The sequence below is a fragment of the Sporothrix brasiliensis genome, assembly GCF_000820605.1.
Source record: "Sporothrix brasiliensis 5110 chromosome Unknown Cont18, whole genome shotgun sequence".
NCBI classification, from domain to species: Eukaryota; Fungi; Ascomycota; class Sordariomycetes; order Ophiostomatales; family Ophiostomataceae; genus Sporothrix; species Sporothrix brasiliensis.
The window spans coordinates 2,951,282-2,969,596 of record NW_024467137.1 but is presented as its reverse complement, the minus strand read 5'-3'; the positions used below and the strand labels follow the sequence as shown (position 1 = coordinate 2,969,596).

Sequence of the window (18,315 nt, the reverse complement as noted above, 5' to 3'; positions counted from 1 at the left end):
CATTACCAGTCTTTTCTTTTCAAAAGATACCCTTCTTCGTCTGTACCGCACTCTTCACATCCTGCCATTTATTTCGCTTTACATCCTCCGTCGAACTGTCCGCCTTGACGGTAGCCAGCAAGCCATGTTTGTTTGTATTTACGCTTTCTGTTTTGGGCATATCATATGTTGGAATATTAGCGAGCCTTTTGTCTTACAGCCCCTTTGCCACTCTTGCCATTTGTGCCATTTTGCCATTTTGCCATTTTGCCATTTTTTATTACATGTCTATAAATGATAATAACTTTCTTGTACGGCGTATTCGTCTCTTTTTATTTGTCCAGTGACCACATACACATACGCCGTGCTACGTAACTGGGAACCGTTACACGATTTCATTTTATTTGCTATGATCGCTTTCTATTTCTGATCCAATGGCAGCTCCTGATCCTATGACAAGTCGGTGATGTCATGTAAATTCCATTTGTCATGTTGTCTTGGAAAAGATGCAGTTCGTAATGTTACATGCGCTGTGTGACAGGAACGTATCGAACGTATCAACAGCACATCACAGGCAAAAGTCCAGTCCCACTGCCAGCAGGCCACCTCGTTGCCCGTTCCCAAAAGCGTCATGGGAACAACTGCCCCGACGTCGCTCCCTCGCTGAATATGCTCGTCCAAGCCAGTCCAGCCACCGGCCACTCCTTTTCCTTGCCCCAATTGGGTTGTCTCTCGCCCGACCTTGGTCAGTGTCATCGTCCGCCCCGTCGGCTCTCCCTTTTCACCTTCTGTCGCGCACATCCACATCCCCATCCGCAACACCCGCCATGCTCTCCTCCTCCCAGTCTAACCAAGGACCAGCTCATACACTATGAGCAGCGTGTTGATGACAATCAAAGGTACTGGAGTGTTGTTAGGAAAGGGCATCAAAGGGCATCGTCTGCAAAAGAACGCAGGGGCCGAGGGAGGGAAGAGGGGGAACATGACAACATACTCCGCATCAGCGTGCGCACGCTGGCAATCAAGTTGATGATCTTGGCCTTGATGCTGGCATCGCCGCCGCCGACACCGCCGCCGCCGGGCTGGCCAAACGCCGGATCATAGGTCGCGGGCGACAGACCGATGCGCGCGAGGAAGCGGTCTTCGGACAGGATGGCAATGGCATTGATGAGGAGGACGGACACTGTCGGTCGATTCTGTTAGCCGAGGGCGCAGCCCAAGATGCAAGATGCAGGATCCAAAGCAAGACTGCGCAAGCAGGCCAGGCGTACCGTAAAGAAACCCGCCCAAGAGATACATGGTGGATAACAAGGGAGAGATGTGCGCCTCGCAAGGAGGGCCAGACGGTGCAGAAGGCTGTGGCTGTTTTTTTGGATGGAGGTGGGACGTCGGGAATTCGCCTATTCGCCTATTCGCCTATTTCATCATCAGCCCCAGCATCAGCAGGGTGCGATGGAGTCGCCTTTGTGGGTTGTGGTGGACGGTCGTGTCTCGTCGTCTTTTGTCGTCCTCGTCGTCACCGATGTGGAAAGGAGAAGAAAGAGAGGAGGACACGACAAAACGCGGGTCGAGCTTTACTTGGCTAACTCACAGCTCCACAGCACGCAGCATTGTTTCTGGCTGCCTGCTGTCAGCTGGCAAGAGGACACACAGCAGCTGGAAAGAGCCTAGGCCGTGCGAATGGCCACTATTCGTGTACTGTATTACTGTACTTGCCTACCCCGCTGTGATTGGCCAGGTGCTCCCCTATGCTCCCCTAACGCCTGCTGGAGCACCTTCCCGTGTAAGACAAGTTTGGTGACGGTCTGGGCAGGCAAGGGGACGGTGAACCTGCGGGTCTCGCCTTCCCTGCGCTGCATTTCTGGCAATCGACCTCCACTTGTGCCTTCCTTTTGTATTCTCTGCTCCCTTCCCCTTCTGGTTGTCTTGTTGTTTCTGTTCTTTCCCTTTCCCCGCCTTCGTCCCTATACAGCATTCGCGGGGAAGCATCGCGAAACGGCAGCCATCATGAAAAACATAGGTGAGAACACAGGACACGAGACTCAACGCTCCGTCCGCAAGCGCGAGCTCCCACCCGGCCGCCCACGCGCACTCGTCTGTCCTTGTCGCTAACAGCCACGTTCCGCGCCAGACACCCTCCTCACGCTCCTCATCCCGGTGCTCGTCGTCGTCCACCTCGTCGTCGCCCCCTACACCAAGGTCGAAGAGTCCTTCAACATCCAGGCCGCCCATGACGTCCTCGTCTACGGCACGCCCGTTGGCCGCGGCGCCGGTCTGCGCCTCGAGCAGCGCTACGACCACTTTGCCTTTCCCGGCGCCGTCCCGCGCACCTTTGTCGGCGCCGTGCTGCTCGCCGGCATTGGCCAGCCCGTGATCCAATTGGCCAACTCCGTCGGCGCGCTCATGGGCGGTCCCGCCGCCCAGACGGCCGTCCGCGGCGTGCTGGGCCTGGCCAATGCGGCGGCCATGGTGGCGCTGTCGCGGTCGCTGGGTGCCGCCTGCGGCCGGTCCGCGGCGCGCTGGTACGTGCTGCTGCAGGCCAGCCAGTTCCACGTCCTCTTCTACGCGTCGCGCACGCTGCCCAACACGTTTGCCTTTTTCCTGACGACCTATGCCTTTTCGTTCCTGCTGTCGCCCCAGGGCGCCCGCGCCACCCGCCGCGCCGACATACGCGCCGGCGGCCGCATCCGCGTCGCGCTCTGCCTGCTGTCGTACGCCGGCGTCGTGTTCCGTGCCGAGGTGGCCATCTTGCTGGCGGCCGTGGCCGCGTACCTCGTCGTGGCCCCGCTGGCCACGGCCGAGCGCATCGTGCGCACCGTCGCCGTCGCCGTCGCCGTCGCCCTGGCGCTGTCCGTCCCCATCGACTCGTACTTCTGGCAGACGTTCCCGCCCGTGCCCTACTGGCCCGAGCTGCACGGCTTCCTGTTCAACGTCGTCCACGGCCAGGCCAGCGCGTGGGGCACCAGCCCCTGGCACTACTACTTTACGTCGGCCCTGCCACGCCTGCTGCTCAACCCGCTCGTCTACGTTGTCTTGATCCCCGTGGCGCTGCGGCGCCCCGCCACGGCGGGCCCGGCGTCTCTGCTCGTCTGGCCCAGCCTGCTTTTTGTCGCCGTGTACTCGCTGCAGCCGCACAAGGAGGCGCGTTTTGTCCTGTACGTCGTGCCGCCATTGACGGCGGCCGCCGCCCTGGGCGCCGACCAGCTCACCAAGAGTGTGAGTGTCCTCCGCCACCAAGAACAAGAACGCGATGCCAGCACCGCGGCCCAGAACGCCAGCGACCGCAAGCCGGCTGCTGGTGGACCGGCCGTCCTGTCCAAGCTCACCTGGTACGCACTGGTGCTGTCCGTCCCCGTCGCCTTTGCCGCCAGCACGGCCATGCTGCTCGTCTCGGCGCTCAACTACCCTGGCGGTGAGGCTCTGGCGGCCCTGCGCGACCTAGCCACGGCTGATGCGGCTGCGGCTGCTGCTGCTGCTGCTGCTGCGGCTCCGGCAAGCCCTGCCGACACGCCCTTTGTCGTGTCGGCACACGCTGATGTGCTGGCCTGCATGACTGGCGTCACGCTGTTCGGCTCCGCCATGGGCGCCACACTCCTCAGCCACCGCTTCGCGGAAGAGCAGCGACACGCTGCTCTGGCCCGTGCCGCTCTGGCGGCCAACCTCGATCCCTTTGACCCCAACGCCGACCGCCTCCTGCCCGCTGCCGGCAAGAAGCCGACGGCCGTTGCTGGCCCAGGACAACCGCCCCAGCTGCTTGTCGACAAGACCGAGGATCCCGCCGTGCTCCGCGACCCGGCCTTTTGGACGCAGTTTGACTACGTCCTCGTGGAAGACCCCAAGGCCGTCGTGACAACCGCGGCCGGCAGCGCCAGCGGCCAGCCGCAGTCCCAATGGGACACCGTCGCTGTCGTCGAGGGCTATGCCGGCATCGAGGTGCAGCGTCCCGGCCACATGAGCTCGCGCGCCGACGAGGATGAAGGCGCGCGGCCGACCGTTGTCGGGCACGGCGCCACAGTGGCACGCCTGCGCCAGGCGGTGCGGTCTCTGACGGGCGGGTGGTGGGCCGGTCCGCGCATGGCGCCGCGGATCTATATTCTGCGGCGCGTCAAAGGGGACGGCGCCGCGGTGGCCGGCAGCGGTAAGGCGAAGGCGGCAGCATAAGACGGCGATCCTTTGAGAGCGAAAACATCTCGGTACAAAATACTATGGAGCAGAATTGTACGATAGTCACGCAGTTGAAAACAAAAGAAAACTGTAAGAATATATGAACGTTGGCCGGGCTTGCATCTCGGTTCAAAAACAAACAGTGAAAAATAATAAATCAGCAAAAGAAACACAGCTAGGAAAATCGTGAGGTTGGGCTGGCCCTATCCTGTTGAATCTTTCGTCCTAGACAAGATCTTCTGTACGCGCGTGCGTGTCCCACGCAAAAGTGACAAACGGAGATGTACTTAAATAAAGGCGTGTATATAAATGGCCAAGTAGTAATAGATAAAACAAGGTGTAAAGTAGCAAAATGTAACAGATTACCAACAATGATAAAGAAACTAAAGAAAACATGGATACTTCGTGGTGCTTGAAGAAGACAAGAAAAGTTGCCCGGTTAAGAAATTAATTCAAAATAGGCACGCATGGAAATGCAACGGAACGAAAAGGTGGACACAGATATGATAAAACAAAGGCGCAAAGAGACGCAAGCCTTCCACCGCGGCGAAAAGCAGATAGCAGAGGAAACAAAAAAACTTGGGAAAGTACATCAAACAACTTTTTACACTATTTCATGACTTCTGGGGAGTAAAAGGTACAGATGCAAAACAGGAAAGAAAAGAAGCACATGCAAAGGGGGGCTCGCATATAAACGAGAAAAAAACAAGGGAATCGTCAGCTGCGGGCCATTGGGAGAAACCGTGTAAGCAAACAAAGGTCGTATGTGAAGGTGACTGGAAAGCAGTGCTCTCTTTCGTCCGTTCGTCTGTTCGTCCGTCTGCGCCCCTGCCTCACTCCGCCTGCACAACAATGTCCTGTGCACCTGCGCCTGTGTCTTCGTCTTCATTCTCACTCTCACCTTCACCTTCACTGGGGGTGGCGATGTCGTCCTATCGAATTGCCGACCCACACACCGGGCACTCTGCCGGCTCCAACCACTCCTTCTCGCCGCCCACCACCTTTCGGCGCAGGTCACGGATCTCAATCATCGTCGGTGCCGTCGAGTCCAGCGGCGTCAGCAACAGGCTCGCCTCAAACAGCTTGTCGTAAGGCTTCTTCTTGTGGCCAAACGACTGCAGGGTCGGGAATGTGCGGCCAGCCGCTTTCTTGCCACCACCGGAAGCCACGGCCACGCCAGCTCCGGCGGGTGACTTCCGCGCCCTGGACGCCGACGCTGCAGGCGTGGGTGTGGCCAGCCCGTTGGTCGCACCCCTCTTCGCCGATTGCAGGCCGCCTGCTTCCGACTCAGACGGCGTCACTTCCCGCTTCAGCGGCGGTGTGCCGCTCGAACCCGCCACTGCATCATCCTTGGCCTTGCTGCGTACAGCCACGTCCTTCGCCTCTGTGCCGTCGCCGCTGTGCCCATTCGGCCGTGCACCAGCGCTGGCGACTTTGTCTGTCTCGTCTTCGCTAGCGCCCTGGACCTCGACCGTGTCCGCCTTCACATCGATGGAATGTTGGGCAGACGCTGCGCCCCCGGATTCCCGCGGGCTCAGCGGCTCCTTGACATCATCTGTACCCGTTTCGGACTTCACGACGTCCGCCAGCGCGGGTTTCACCGCGATATGTGGCTTGTCGTGCCCTAACCGTTCGTAAACGCGCATGAGCGCGTAGTGTTTCAAGCATTCTTCGTGGATCCATTTCGCACAGTTATCGTCGCCACAGCCGACAAGCATCTTATCCGGATTCGCGGGTTGGTTGCAATCGCAAACGGTTTCGATAGACTGGAGGAGCGGAGACGTCTGTCAGTATGGTATTGTTGACAAAGGTAGCCTCTACCATGAGTAACGGGCATTGGAGAGGGGGAAACCTCACTGAAAGCTCCATGCTGCGCACATCCAGAGCCTGACGCCAGTACAGCGCACTCTGCACATCGTCGTCCTTGTCTTCGTTGAGGTGGTTCACTTGCGCCATGGAGGTAACGCTGACGACGTTGATGATGTCCACTGTGGTTGTTGTTAGTTTCCAAGCCTCGGCGATCATTGGTCACCAAAGCGATTGCAGAAAGCAAAAGAGGGAAGAGGAGGAACGCACTGTGGTTAGATGCAATCAGCTCCGAAGAGCCGTGGTATGGCTGCCGTGCCTGAACCTGGCGCTTTCCATAGTGTGTGCCATGTGGTAACTCGTCTGGCCAGTACATCCAAAACACTCGCGCATACACATGATGCTCGTCGCTAGCACGGATCTCGAGGATGCGCGCAACCCAGTCGTCTTCTGAGCGCCTGCGCGGGCTGATGTTTTGTGCACCAGCATCACCAGCGCCGGCCGCACCAGCGGCACCGGTGGCTCCGGCGACAGCGGCACCAATGGCGGCGCCGGATCTCTGGCGCTCGAGGGATGATTCGTTTGCGACGTAGATGAAGCCCTCACAGTAGTACTTAACGCCATTGAGGACGAAGCTATTATACCGAGTCATGTCGGCCCATTGCTTCGCCGGCTCCACGACGTAGTGAACATCCATATTGCTGTGGGTGGTGAACTCGCCCTTCGGCTCGAACGGTGCGCACTGTTGTAGTATCCTTCGGTTGCCATCGTCGTCATCCGGGTGGTTGCCGCCGGAGCTGTTGTGTCCCCGCTTCCGCCGCTTCTTGCTCTTGGTCTTCAGCTCTTTTTCGCGTGGATCGAGGACGCGTACTGTAAATGGGCACTCGGCGCGGATATCGTCGGCCGTGGTTTCCGTGCGCGGCCGCTTGGTGGAAGAAGATGTTTGTGTCATCTTGACTCCGGCAGAAGAGCTCTTTGGATGTAGACAGAAAGTTTTGCGTTCCAGAGGACGCAGTGTCGCGTCACGATGGGGGGGAAAGAGAAGCGCAGTCTCGTCGAACGTTAGACCACGGCGTCTGCGATTAGCGCCAAGCAAAACCGCGATCGAAACGGAATGCAACTCCTCCGGAGGAAAGGCCGTGTGGAAGTGGGCGCGATGTGGTCGCGTCACTGAGGAGGAGGCGCCGTGATCGTTGCCGGGAGAGTTGAGTCTGACTTCGAAAGGGAGGTGAGGCGAGGCGAGGCGAGGCGAGGCGATAAATGTGTCGAGTCGATGCCCGAGTTCGACGCAAAGGAGGCAACACAACCGGGTCGCTGCAGGCTGGGTGCAGTCGGTTCCACGTGAGGGGGGGGCAAACAGAATGGTGTGAGAAGCACTCGTAGCTTGCTGTTCACTATTTTCTCCCGGAAGAATGGGGAAGTGGTTTAATTCGCGCGCGCGATTGGCGTTGGGCTAACTCGTCGTTGGCGGTCGTAGGCGTTTCGTCGTGGTTGCGTTGTCGTTGCAGAGTAACATACAGGCACGAAAGTGGACAAAAGGACAAGTGACGGACCAGCGCAAAACTAGAAGAAAAAAATAAAGGAAAAAGGAAGGACACAAAATAGAAGGATAAGCGTGCTAGTAAGGCTGATAGCTCTTCTGATCCGATCAAAATTGAAGCGCGATAGTGATCGCTCGGGAACAGACGGGGGTTTGGTTGAAGGGTGAAGAGGAGAAGGTGCTGAAGTGTCCCAGACAAAAATTTAGGACAAAATCAATGAGCAAGGGCAGGCAACAGAGCGGGTTGGTGTCGCCGGGATGCGCGAATGGGCGGGCTGAATGGCAGGTCTGGGATGGGAAATGGGAGTTTCCTTACGACCTTTTCTGCGTTGCTGCGTCCGATGCGTTCTAGCGTTTTGGTTCCTTAGGACCCCTTGCGTTCTCTGCACGGTACTGTTGCGCCTGTGTTGTTTCGGCCGCCACGGTCAGTTGGTCTTGTCTCGCTTCGTTTCCTGAAGGGGGTGGGGAGACGGGGGGTGGTTTTCTATTTTCTGTAGGGGTGACGGGATAGGCCAGCGCTTCTTTCAGTCGGGTGTGTGTTGTTTGGCCACGGTTTCTCCAAACAAAGCCAATAAAATAAGCACAGGGTAAAAGGAGGTCCAAGCTTCTTTTCGGCCCCCTCTTTTCTATCTTGAGCGATGGCTGTTGAATGACTCCCAACCTTTTTCTACTCGAGGCGGTATGTGTGGGCAAAAGTAATCTCAGCCAGGACTGGTAGTCAACAACGAGGGCAGGCACCGCGTGGTGTATGATAAGCGACGAGAGTCAAGTAAATAAAGATGACGCTAATCTTGTTAGAAGACAGAGACACGCCAGAAAACATAGCGAAGAACAGTGGAATGTTTTCGAAGAGTGGCGGCCGAATGACCGCGCGCAAAAGACAGAAAGAGGGAGATGAACGCTTCTAGCGTCAAGTTTATCGTGCTTTTCTCCGCGGCGCGCTGGACGCGGGACTAGTTTGTGTGGCGACGTGGAGTTGTGTGTGTCGGGGACAAGATGAACAAGGTTGGGAAAATAAAAAGAAGGAAGAAAAATGAAGCGGACAACGCGAGAAGACGAGGTGTGAAATCGCCACTTTCGCAAAAGGCAATCACCCATGTTTTGATGCCAAAGAGGGAAGGAGCAACACAATATGTAATCAGACACAAAAAAGGAAGTAGGCGGGGTTTTACATAGGAGTTCGATGTGGAAGGAGCGATTGACGCAGACGAAGCATTGCATCCGTTGCGCTTTCCTCCTCTGGCGGAGCGTATAGACTAGGAAAGAGCGATGGAAATTGTGGGAACTATTGGCAACCAAGCCACGAGAAGGGAGGAACATGGGGGAGGTAAAGGAAGTTTCCTGGCGGAGCCGTATCTTACCTGTGGCTGGGCTGGGCGAAAAAAATAAATCGCAAAGTCACGATCATGAGTGCTTCTGATGTACGATTGAGATCTTTGGTGTAAAAGGTGAGCGCACGAAAGCTGACCAAGGTGGTCAACTAAAATGAAATACGGCGGAAAAGGGGGAGGGGGGGGGGGTCAAAGGCAAAATCCAGAGACGAAAGGCAGAAGGAACGCGAGTGGGCAATGCGCAATATACCAGGGAAAGCGCGAACGAGAGGGAGCGGGCGTGTAGAAAAATACGTGTATCTACGGGGTATGCTCAAAAGGCGGAAAACGAGAAGAAAGGATATAATTACAAAATTACAAAATCGGTGTGGCCAACCTTGGGCCACCCGGTGGCCCAAGAAATAATAGACTCTTCGAGAAGAAATAATTTGACGAATCGCAGCTGATCGCCCTTCTGTCAGATTCGGTCACAACTGCGAATGAAATGACCGCATCATAAAATGAGGAGGTTGGGAGCTCGATGGACGAAGTTGGGCTGGGCCAAGACGGATCAAGCGGCTTGCTAACTCTTGCCTTGGAGAAGACGGAAGAGAAGGGATATGCAGACAACCGGGAACGAAACCGCTGTCAATTATTATATTCTATCCTGGGCAAGAGAACGGCAACACAAAGCAAAGATCGAGGTCCATCGTTACTGTCTACTTTACGGACGTTGACGACGTCTCTGACGACATTATAGCAAGAAGCGGCGACGGACAATGAGAGTGTAGAGCAAGGAGGCCGCGGCAAGCGGCAGAGTCAGGCTCGAACGCCCTAGCTCTGTTTCCTGAGTTTCGCGTGCTTTGGAAATGATTTGTTGATTTGTCAAGCTTATCGCGTGTTTCTGCGCGCACCGTTATTCCGAGTTGAACAGATTGTAAAAGACGACAATCGCGCTTAGATTCACCGCGAGAGTTATTTGGCGTAATTTCAACGCATGAAAATATGTGAAAAGAAACGGGAGATCAGATCAAGGTTGACTTTGAAACGGATTATAATTTGATGGCCTCGGCCAGTTGAACAACGGCCGGGAGATCATGATAGTTCTCGAGCGTTTTAGAAGAGCCAAGGAAAGACAAGACTGTGAAGGCGAACAAGGAGAGGCCCAATGGAAATCAATAGAGCGAAGCCTACTCCGAGCTTTTCTATTTCGTGTTTCGCCCATCAAGGCTTCTCTTGCCATTTAATTGCCACATACTCACGTGATGAGCGACGAGACGGATAGCCAGCGAGGAAAAGTATAGAAAGCAAAGGTATGGACAATCGAGTGACAGACTTCCGGGAGCATGCCATATATGTTAAGTCGCACGTACCATGGAAAGGCATAAACTCATACGACATGCTTCTTACTCTAATAGTGGAAGAGGAGTCACCCTTTAAAGAATTCTGTACGTCATAAACAACAGGTCGAACCTGTTCCCTTCTATGGCACCCGACACTTTGCTAAACGATGGCTATGCGAGGCAATAAACGGTTCTCATGGATATATCTTGACGGACTCAGCGCAGAAGAGCATACCAGGTGAGACCGTAGAAACTATATTGTTGTACGTGGTATGGACACTCACGTTCCAGCAGAAGATTATATTGAGTTCCATAGTATGTTGCAATGTAGGTGGAACTATTATTGCTCGCATTTTCACCTCGCCCATGCTTTCAACCACTTCCAATGTAGCAGCACATACAGTGAGAGCACATTAGAAACAGTTTCATCCACAAACAAAAATCTCGTCGAAAGTTATACCTTGTAACGGGCCTTTCGGCCCCCAAAAGTATAGAACACGCTGTGTCACGTGACCGTTTTCGGAGCCTCGCGGACGAAGAGACGAGGCCGGTGATTGAGACGACGGTATTCTCCCCAGAAAATAAACATAATCACGATGCAACAAGTAAACACAAAGTGCACACTGCTACTGTGTTTGTGGGGGAAAATACATTATTTGTATGATATTTGTATGGTGCATATCCAAATATCCGAGGCCACGCTCGGTTTATAGTCAATTTTTGCGCTCTCAACGCCTAGCCTCGACATCGTCTTCGTCCTCGTAGTCGCCCAGAATCGCCCGCGGCGTGTGGTTGTCGTCGGTGTCCTGCTCATCGTGGTTGCCATTGTCGTCGTCGTCACCGCTGCCAGTGCTATTGTATCCCTCTATGATGGCCGCCAGACGCTCGCCCTCGCGCTTGCCGCGCTCGACATTGACGCAATACAAAAGGGGCGCCGGCAGACCGACGAGGCAGGCCAGGAACCAAAAGGCAGGGCGAATTTCGCCCGAGGCATCAATGATGGCACCGACAATGGCCGGTCCGAACACGCTGGAGCCCTTGTCGGTGATGGCGTAGAGAGCGTAAAACGCGGCTTCGGACCCGGGCGGGATCAGCTCGCCGTAGAGCGAGCGGCAGTAGCTGCTGAGGCCGCCCAGGACCAAGCCATAGATGGCGGCGAGCGGGTACATTTCCCAAGGCTGCTGCAGCCCACCGACGCCCCAGCTGCGCACAAAGGGCAGGTAGCCGGCCAGCCCATAGATGGGAATGAGCTCAAAGAGCGCAAGGCAGGCGAGGATGGTGTGCAGGGGCTTCAGGCCCAGGCGGCGGGAGACAAAGGCCCAGGAGAAGGCGCCGATGACACCCGTGATGGTGCTGATGACATTGATGAGGCCGAGAGCCCAGACCTCCATATGCAGCTGGGTCTTGGCGAAAAGCACAGCCGTCGACGAGGTCGTGGCGATGGCGTCCGAGAGGAGGAACCAACCCGCCAAGAACAGGACAATGTCGATGAGGCGGCGGGCCAAGCGGATGGTGCGGAACAGCGAGGCCCATGCGTAGCCCAGATACGCAAGCCAGGACCGCACCCAGGCCCAGGCACGACTGTCCGTGTTGCGGATGCTGCTCAGGGCAGCGTCCGGCAGTGGGGGGCCGGGCCGGGGTCGCAGCCACATGGCGGCCGGGATGGTGAAGAAGGCCCACCAGAAACCAATAAAGAAGAGAACAATACGTTGAGACCAGAGCGTGTTGTGCATTTTAAAGACAATGAGGATGGCGATGCATTGGACAAAGAGCGCGGCGCAGTAGCCAATACCAATGCCCTTGGACGAAATTTGCGTCGAAAGTGACAACTCGAGCGATGTCAGCTCCTCGTGCGTTCGTTTGTTCTCAGTGTTTTCAGGCCCGCCGGAAGAAGACGACGACCGCAGCGGGGATGGACCACTGGATGTGCCGTTGCCCAACAGAGCGGCCGACGCATCATCTCCACCGACTATGGAGTCGTCGTGGTCATCGTGGTCGTCGTGGCCGTCGTGTTCGTCATGGGGATCATTGTGCGCATTGGCGGCATGGTCCTCCAGCTCTTCATCGACTAGCAGGATCTGGCGCGGCCGGTCATCGTCGTGGGCAGGCTCAAATAGAAGTGACGGGTGGTGTCGCACCAGCAGAGGCAAGAACGAGTTGAGCAGCACAAAAGAGGCACCAAAGGAGGTGTTGGAGATGATGGCCAGCAAGGCACCAAAGATGTAGACCTTGGCGGACACGGCAAGGTAGAGCATGACAGAGACGCTGCCCGTCCAGGCGAATGCAAGGAGCAGAGTCTTGCGGTAGTTGCCGTGATCGGCAGCGCAGCTAATGCTGACAACAATGAGGGCCTGAAGCAGGACGCTGACACTAAACGTGTACATGGCAAAGCTGGCCGTATTGATTTCAATCCCCAGGACATAGACAACGCACTGCGAGTCGGCTGCGTCGCTGCCACGAGCCAGAAGCGCGGACATTAGCGACGACGCAGGTGAGGAGGCGGGGTGTGCATTGCTCGCTTGGCAAGGGGTTGTGCGGTCGGAGAGAAGGACGCCATTTTCGCGGGCGAGACTCTCGAGGAGGATGGGAATAAAAGAGGCGATTGCTGGGGTAAAGTGTTAGAGGTAACGGCAAAAAGAAGCATGAGGAAGCATGGTAGAGGCTCTCTAACTTGGGACATACCACATATAACGTAGGTCTCCGAGGCAAAGGCATACATGTACCAGCCCAAGATCTCCTTGTTGCTCGTCGGCCGGTTGTCTTCGCTGGCGTAGGCCGCAGCGACGTCAGATCCGGCATGTCTGTGACCACGACGGCGCGAAGGCCGCGAAGGCCGCCGCGGCCGTCGGGAATTCTCGCTACCATCACCACCGGCACCACCGGCACCGCCACCTGCTCCAGTCGCCATTCGAAACGGCTCACCAGGATGGTAGTCACTGCTGTTGTCGCTGTCGCGGTGTCTGTAGAGGCGTTGCGCTGCGGCGCCTTCGTGGATGCTGTTTGTGGCCGTGGATGGAAAAGAGCGTCGGCCGCCAGTGGCGGATCGCTCGTCGTCGGCCTCAAACGAGGAGGAGTGCGAGTGTGGAACGCGCGGCGTGTTGGCCTTGCTGCTCGTGTCGATGTCGTCGAGTATTGATTGAGTTGTTGTTGAGACTGCAGCAGCAGCAGCAGCTGTTGACGAAGACGGCTCAGCCGACCCAAAATAGCTCCGATGTGGAGGAGACGACGGCGGCTGATTGGCGGCGGCGGATTCGGGCCTTGAGCTTGTATTACTGGAGCTGACAGCAGTGGCTGCTGTTGCAGGGGGCTGTTGTGCCATGCTGACAGGGGCTGTGTGTGGATGCTAGAAAAAGAGAGGAGAGGGGGGGAATGCGTTCGTGCGCTAATGCATTGCGGAATGTATTGTGTTAGTGGCGCCCCTACTGTACTCGAATAGCTCAAGTACGACGTAATTATGAGCTTGTCTCGGTGGCGTACAGCGAATGGCCAGGCGGCCCCTGTTGCACTTTGGAAGCGTAGCAATGCAGCAGGGCAAACCCAACAAAACCGTATGACCAGGGATGCAGCTGAGGAAACACAATGACAACTCTTGGGGAGAAGGGTAGCTCGCCAAAGGGAACGAACAGCCGTGTTCCCCGTGGGATTCCCGTTTTCCCCGTCCAGTCACTGTGCACAAGCTGACAGCAACCACCGTCGTAAAAGCTCCGTCTGCAAACCCCCTGGTCGACCAGCCTGCGACGCGAGGTATTTTCCGCGTGACGTTGGACCTGACGACTGAAGAGTGGGTGTTGTGTTGCTCGCTTGGTTGGTTTCTTTTTCGTGCACTTTCTTATTCGCGGAACCCGTTGGTTCTCGGTCTTTGGACGACGTTCGATTTAAACTTTTGTCGTGCAAGGCGATCCGACCGTCCACGGGTCTGCTGGAGACAACCGGGTATGGTCAAGACGACAACACAAAGAGGCCCTTGTGTTGGGATAACAAAAGAAACGTGTCGAAGATGTGTGCGGCCTGCCGTTTCGAAGTCGAAAACTGTGAGGAGAGAGGGATTCGTGTCAAAGACAAATTGGTTGGAAGACCGTGTTTGCCTCGGGCAAGATGCCGCTGAACAAGAAACACTCCGTTGGGGAAGCAGTCGGTCAAAACTGAGGCAAAATGAGAGAAAGGGAGAGGGACAGAAAGGAGACAGGGAAAACGACGAAAAAAAAAAGAGGGACGAGGGCATGATGTGGTAAAAGAGGGAAACGAGGGAAGAACGAAGAGGAGATGGGAGGAGGGGGTCGTGGGACGTGCCTTCCGTTCCTCCAAGAACAATGCATCTCAACACTCAATCAACGGTTGAGTACGTTGTACATAAATGAGCAGCAAAAAGGGAAGCAACGACCAGTTGGCCGCCTGAGACATGGCCGTCTGTGTATGGGAGAATAGGAAAGAGCGCCCCTCTCTGCCCAAAGGGGAAAGAAAGACGAGGAGACTTGCGCTGCGGTTTCCTCTTTCTGCCGCTGGTGTTCGTGGAGCTGAGTCGCAAGTCGCGCAATAGTTTGCATATCTCGTTAAAATGGAGCTTCGAGTACAAAGTATTGTGTACAGAACTCGGTGCCTGGCGCAAGGCGAGAGGCAGCGTGGTTCCCTTTTCGTCCAAAACCTTTGTCCCGTCGCAGCTATGTGCAGGAAAACTGCAAACTGCATTCCCGGCGCGCCGTTTTTACTTTATTTTCGTATGATTACTTTCCAGCATCGCAACATGTTGATGCCGACCTTATTTCATCACGGGGCACACGTCGAGACCGTCCACGGCCACTGTTGTTTTGCTCGTCCGTCGTATCTGCCAGTCTTTTCAGCTTCCTCAGCCATCCTCGCCTGTTTTCTCAGCCCGCTGCCTCGGCGCCCTCCGTTGCCTATTTTAGTACGCCGCTGCCGCAGTAGTCTGTCTAGCCGCTGATCGCTCTTGCCGTGCATGAACTGCATATGACAGACCCGGCTGCAGATGGTGCAGGTGCTGGGAGCTGCAGACGGTGCAGAAGGTGCGAAGGGCAAACCGGACCACCTTGCATTGCGATCTCTCGGTTGCAGTGCCTTGGTCGCCCTCCCTCCGCCCTTTCCCTTTTGCTGTCGGTGTTGCTTATGCACGGTCGATCTTGCCGAAGTAGGTCACTTGACTTTTCGCACATGTCTCTGAGTGCTACATTGGACGTTCCCTGGCCTCACATTGCAACAGTGGGGGATACAGAGGACAGAGTACAGAGAGCAGCCTCTTCGTTATGAGTCGCTTTCTTTGCGCACTTTTTCGCTCACTGCGTGCTCATCTCAAAGATCGCTACGGGGCACGGCAAGGGACAGCCCGCGCGTGTAGCGTGCTAGCTAGGCCTCTTAGGCGTACACAGAGTGCAAATGAGCACAAACAGTTCAGAGTTCGATGCCAGGGTTCACACTTTTCGCAAAACGCAGCGCAGCGGTTGCACGAAACATGTTGCATTGAGTCGATGCAAAGCCTTACATAAAGCCAGTATTATCAAAGCATTAATGCTGCGCTCCCCGCGGTGTTTGAAAAAGACCAGAGTATATTGGAGCACGGAGTATGGGTGTGGGTAAGACCGGGGGTCGGAGTACGGGGGCGGACAAGGGATGGCGGGATGGCGTGCGCGTGTGTGTGGGAGGCAATATATTCAATGCTATCTTGCACATCTTTTTCCCGGCTTTGGCGACCCTTGCATATATGTGTGCAGAGCTGGATGCAGGAGGCGGCTAAAACAGATTTGTTTTCTTTACGGGCGATTACAGAACCTAACCGGGTCCGGCTTGTCTGCAGTGACATATAGACTGAGGTGGCAATAAATCTTCGTGCTCGGAAAGGAGGCTGGGAGGGCACAGCCAACAGCCGCGCATACATACAGTACTGGTTCTGATTCAGTGATTTGGACTGTTTTGTATCCAATGGGTCAGTGCATGGGCACAGCACAGCGTCAGATATGCGTGTCAGTCGTATTTACTTGAGTTTAAATGGCAGCAGGAAACGCGTTTTGATATGATGTCAAGAAGTGGAGGCTGTAGCAAGTAGAAACAATTCTCCTCCTGCTTCAGGGAGCGCAACGCAACTTGGGGGAGATCTATGTAGACAATAAAATTGGTGAGCGTATTTTTGTAAGAAAGAATGTAAAAAAGTATAATAGAATAAATAAAAACATCGAAAAAGAGGTATCATCGGTCCGCCCGTCAGTCTCGTCCAGCATCCAACACAGGAGAGGGCCGTCTACTTCTTGAACACGCCCGTGAGCTTGTGCTTGAGCTTGTCGGCCAGGCCCACCATCGGCGGGGGGCCGCCGCCCTCGTGCGCCGCCTTCTCTGCCTTCTTTTTCTCCGACTCGGGGCCCAGGTGCACGTTCGCAGCACCGCCGCGGCCGGTGTGGTAGTCGCTCAGGTCGGCTGAAGGGCGCACGGCAGCATCGGGGATCAGCGTGCGGTCGGCGCGCTCGAGTGACCGGCGCTTGTCGGAATCACCAATGTTGGCGGCGCCTGGGTTGCTACGGTTAGCGGGATATTTCACGGGCTTGGGAAGAGAATGTCGATGAAAAGGATTCAAAGGTCTCACCTCCTCTGCCAGTCGAGTACGGGCCGTCATCGTGGCTGCCAACGATGCCGGCACGGACAATCTCGCCGTCGACGTACTTGGTGTCGTCCTTGACAATGTTGCCGGCACCACCACGGCCGTGGGACACCTCAGGGGTAGAGACCTCGGCCATTTTGTTATTTGTGGTAATAGAATGTGAGACTCGTGGGTTAGTGGGATTCATGCGAGTCGAAGTAGGTCTTGTCGAGGTAGTGGTCAGCTCACGTCTCTTCGTCGGGATATGGCAAACAGCAGAAAACGAGAGTAAAGAGAACGAAGAACGAAGAAAAAACACACAAAGAAGGGGACAAAAAGAACAGCGAGGTATTAAAAAACGAGCATTGCGCAGTGTTCGACAGAAAACGGGTTAGACTGCGATAACAGGCAGGCCAGGTTCCAAGAAGGCTGGGCGAGGCGCCTTTCAAGCACACGACGAACCGAACAGGACAACGGCAACAAGGAGGGCGTGTACGGAATACCAAAAACAATACCCAATGTAACATAAATAAATCACCCACGAGAGACTGTGACGAAAGAGGGCCGCAATGTGGGAAACGGGGCCAACACACCTCGGAAACGCCGACAGGAGGACGAAGTAGGCGAGCGCGGAATCAGAAATCGTCGAGTTCGTTTGACAACGGAACAGCCTAAGCTGGGAAGGGGATGAAGAAGGGACGAAATAACTATGAAAAAGAGAAAGAGGGAGACACTGGAAAGAGAGAGAAAAAGAAAGATCAGAAAAATGAGAAAACAGACGGAGGGGAGGATGGGGAACTGGGGGGAGCTTATATGACTGATAAACAGATAAGAGGCCAAAAAGTAGACAACGAATCCCAAAAGGCCAATCCCAAGTGTGCATATGCGAGTATTCAATCTTATTAGTCGTGCAGCTGCGGCAAGCGAACAGGGACGTCCCTTGCGATCCCGAGGCGGGAGAACGATGTCGGCGAGGAAGCACAACGAGGCCGCAGCGTGGTGGGGCGTTTTTACAAGAGACAAGAACTTGCTCTGGTTTCTTTTTTCTTTCTTTTTTCTTTCTCTTTCGATTCTTTTCTCTTCGCTGAGAACGATCCCTTCGTCTAACTTGCTTCCTACTCGTCCTTCCTACTCGTCCTACCACTCTGTATACGTTCCTCCCGCGGTACGACTCAGCTACCACAAAGGCAGCTACCACAAGGAAAATCCCGGGGGTAAACCAAAACAAAAAATCGTAGACAGGCTGGCCGAGTCTCTTGCGTCTCTTGCTTGGGATGTGGTTGGACGTCGTCGCGGTGTTTGCGCGTGGTGGAGACAGCCTTATCTATTGCCCTTGCGCTATCTCTAGCTTCGTCGAACGTCTTGGAAGGGGCCTTTCCATTTTGAGCGCCCTTGTCTTTATCATCCCGCAATCTCAAAAGCAGCTGCAGTGGGTTCCTTCCTCGTTTCCCACTTGGAAGTGAAGCCTAGTGGAATAGCAAGTCTTGGCAAAATACACAAGACGGCAACTACGGCGGTGCCCAGCTGCTGTCTTGGGCGACACAGCAGGCGTATTCCTGGCAGACGAGGAAGGCGCGCAGGCGAGGTCAGCGA

General features: G+C 55.5%; 5 protein-coding genes across 5 annotated transcripts; 1 reads left to right on the top strand and 4 right to left on the bottom strand.

Annotated features, from left to right (window-relative positions):
• Positions 1–825: 825 nt before the first annotated feature.
• SPBR_02102 (protein transport protein YOS1) lies at positions 826–1,278 on the bottom strand (the record flags this gene model as incomplete). The annotated part of the gene is made up of 3 exons (XM_040760411.1): positions 826–881; positions 974–1,162; positions 1,251–1,278. 3 exons carry the CDS (start codon positions 1,276–1,278, stop codon positions 826–828), a joined length of 273 nt encoding a protein of 90 aa, XP_040619785.1.
• A 708-nt stretch (positions 1,279–1,986) lies between these two features.
• Positions 1,987–4,140, top strand: SPBR_01431 (alpha-1,6-mannosyltransferase; the record flags this gene model as incomplete). Its single annotated transcript, XM_040759742.1, has 2 exons — positions 1,987–1,999; positions 2,111–4,140. The coding sequence occupies 2 exons, from the start codon at positions 1,987–1,989 to the stop codon at positions 4,138–4,140; spliced, it is 2,043 nt and encodes a 680-aa protein (XP_040619784.1).
• An 836-nt stretch (positions 4,141–4,976) lies between these two features.
• Positions 4,977–6,901, bottom strand: SPBR_01498 (uncharacterized protein; the record flags this gene model as incomplete). Its single annotated transcript, XM_040759808.1, has 4 exons — positions 4,977–5,000; positions 5,100–5,909; positions 6,001–6,131; positions 6,220–6,901. The coding sequence occupies 4 exons, from the start codon at positions 6,899–6,901 to the stop codon at positions 4,977–4,979; spliced, it is 1,647 nt and encodes a 548-aa protein (XP_040619783.1).
• A 3,969-nt stretch (positions 6,902–10,870) lies between these two features.
• On the bottom strand, positions 10,871–13,461 carry SPBR_01353 (MFS transporter, UMF1 family; the record flags this gene model as incomplete). Its single annotated transcript, XM_040759664.1, has 2 exons — positions 10,871–12,747; positions 12,825–13,461. 2 exons carry the CDS (start codon positions 13,459–13,461, stop codon positions 10,871–10,873), a joined length of 2,514 nt encoding a protein of 837 aa, XP_040619782.1.
• Positions 13,462–16,389: 2,928 nt separating this feature from the next.
• On the bottom strand, positions 16,390–16,879 carry SPBR_02092 (uncharacterized protein; the record flags this gene model as incomplete). Its single annotated transcript, XM_040760401.1, has 2 exons — positions 16,390–16,652; positions 16,729–16,879. 2 exons carry the CDS (start codon positions 16,877–16,879, stop codon positions 16,390–16,392), a joined length of 414 nt encoding a protein of 137 aa, XP_040619781.1.
• Positions 16,880–18,315: the final 1,436 nt, after the last annotated feature.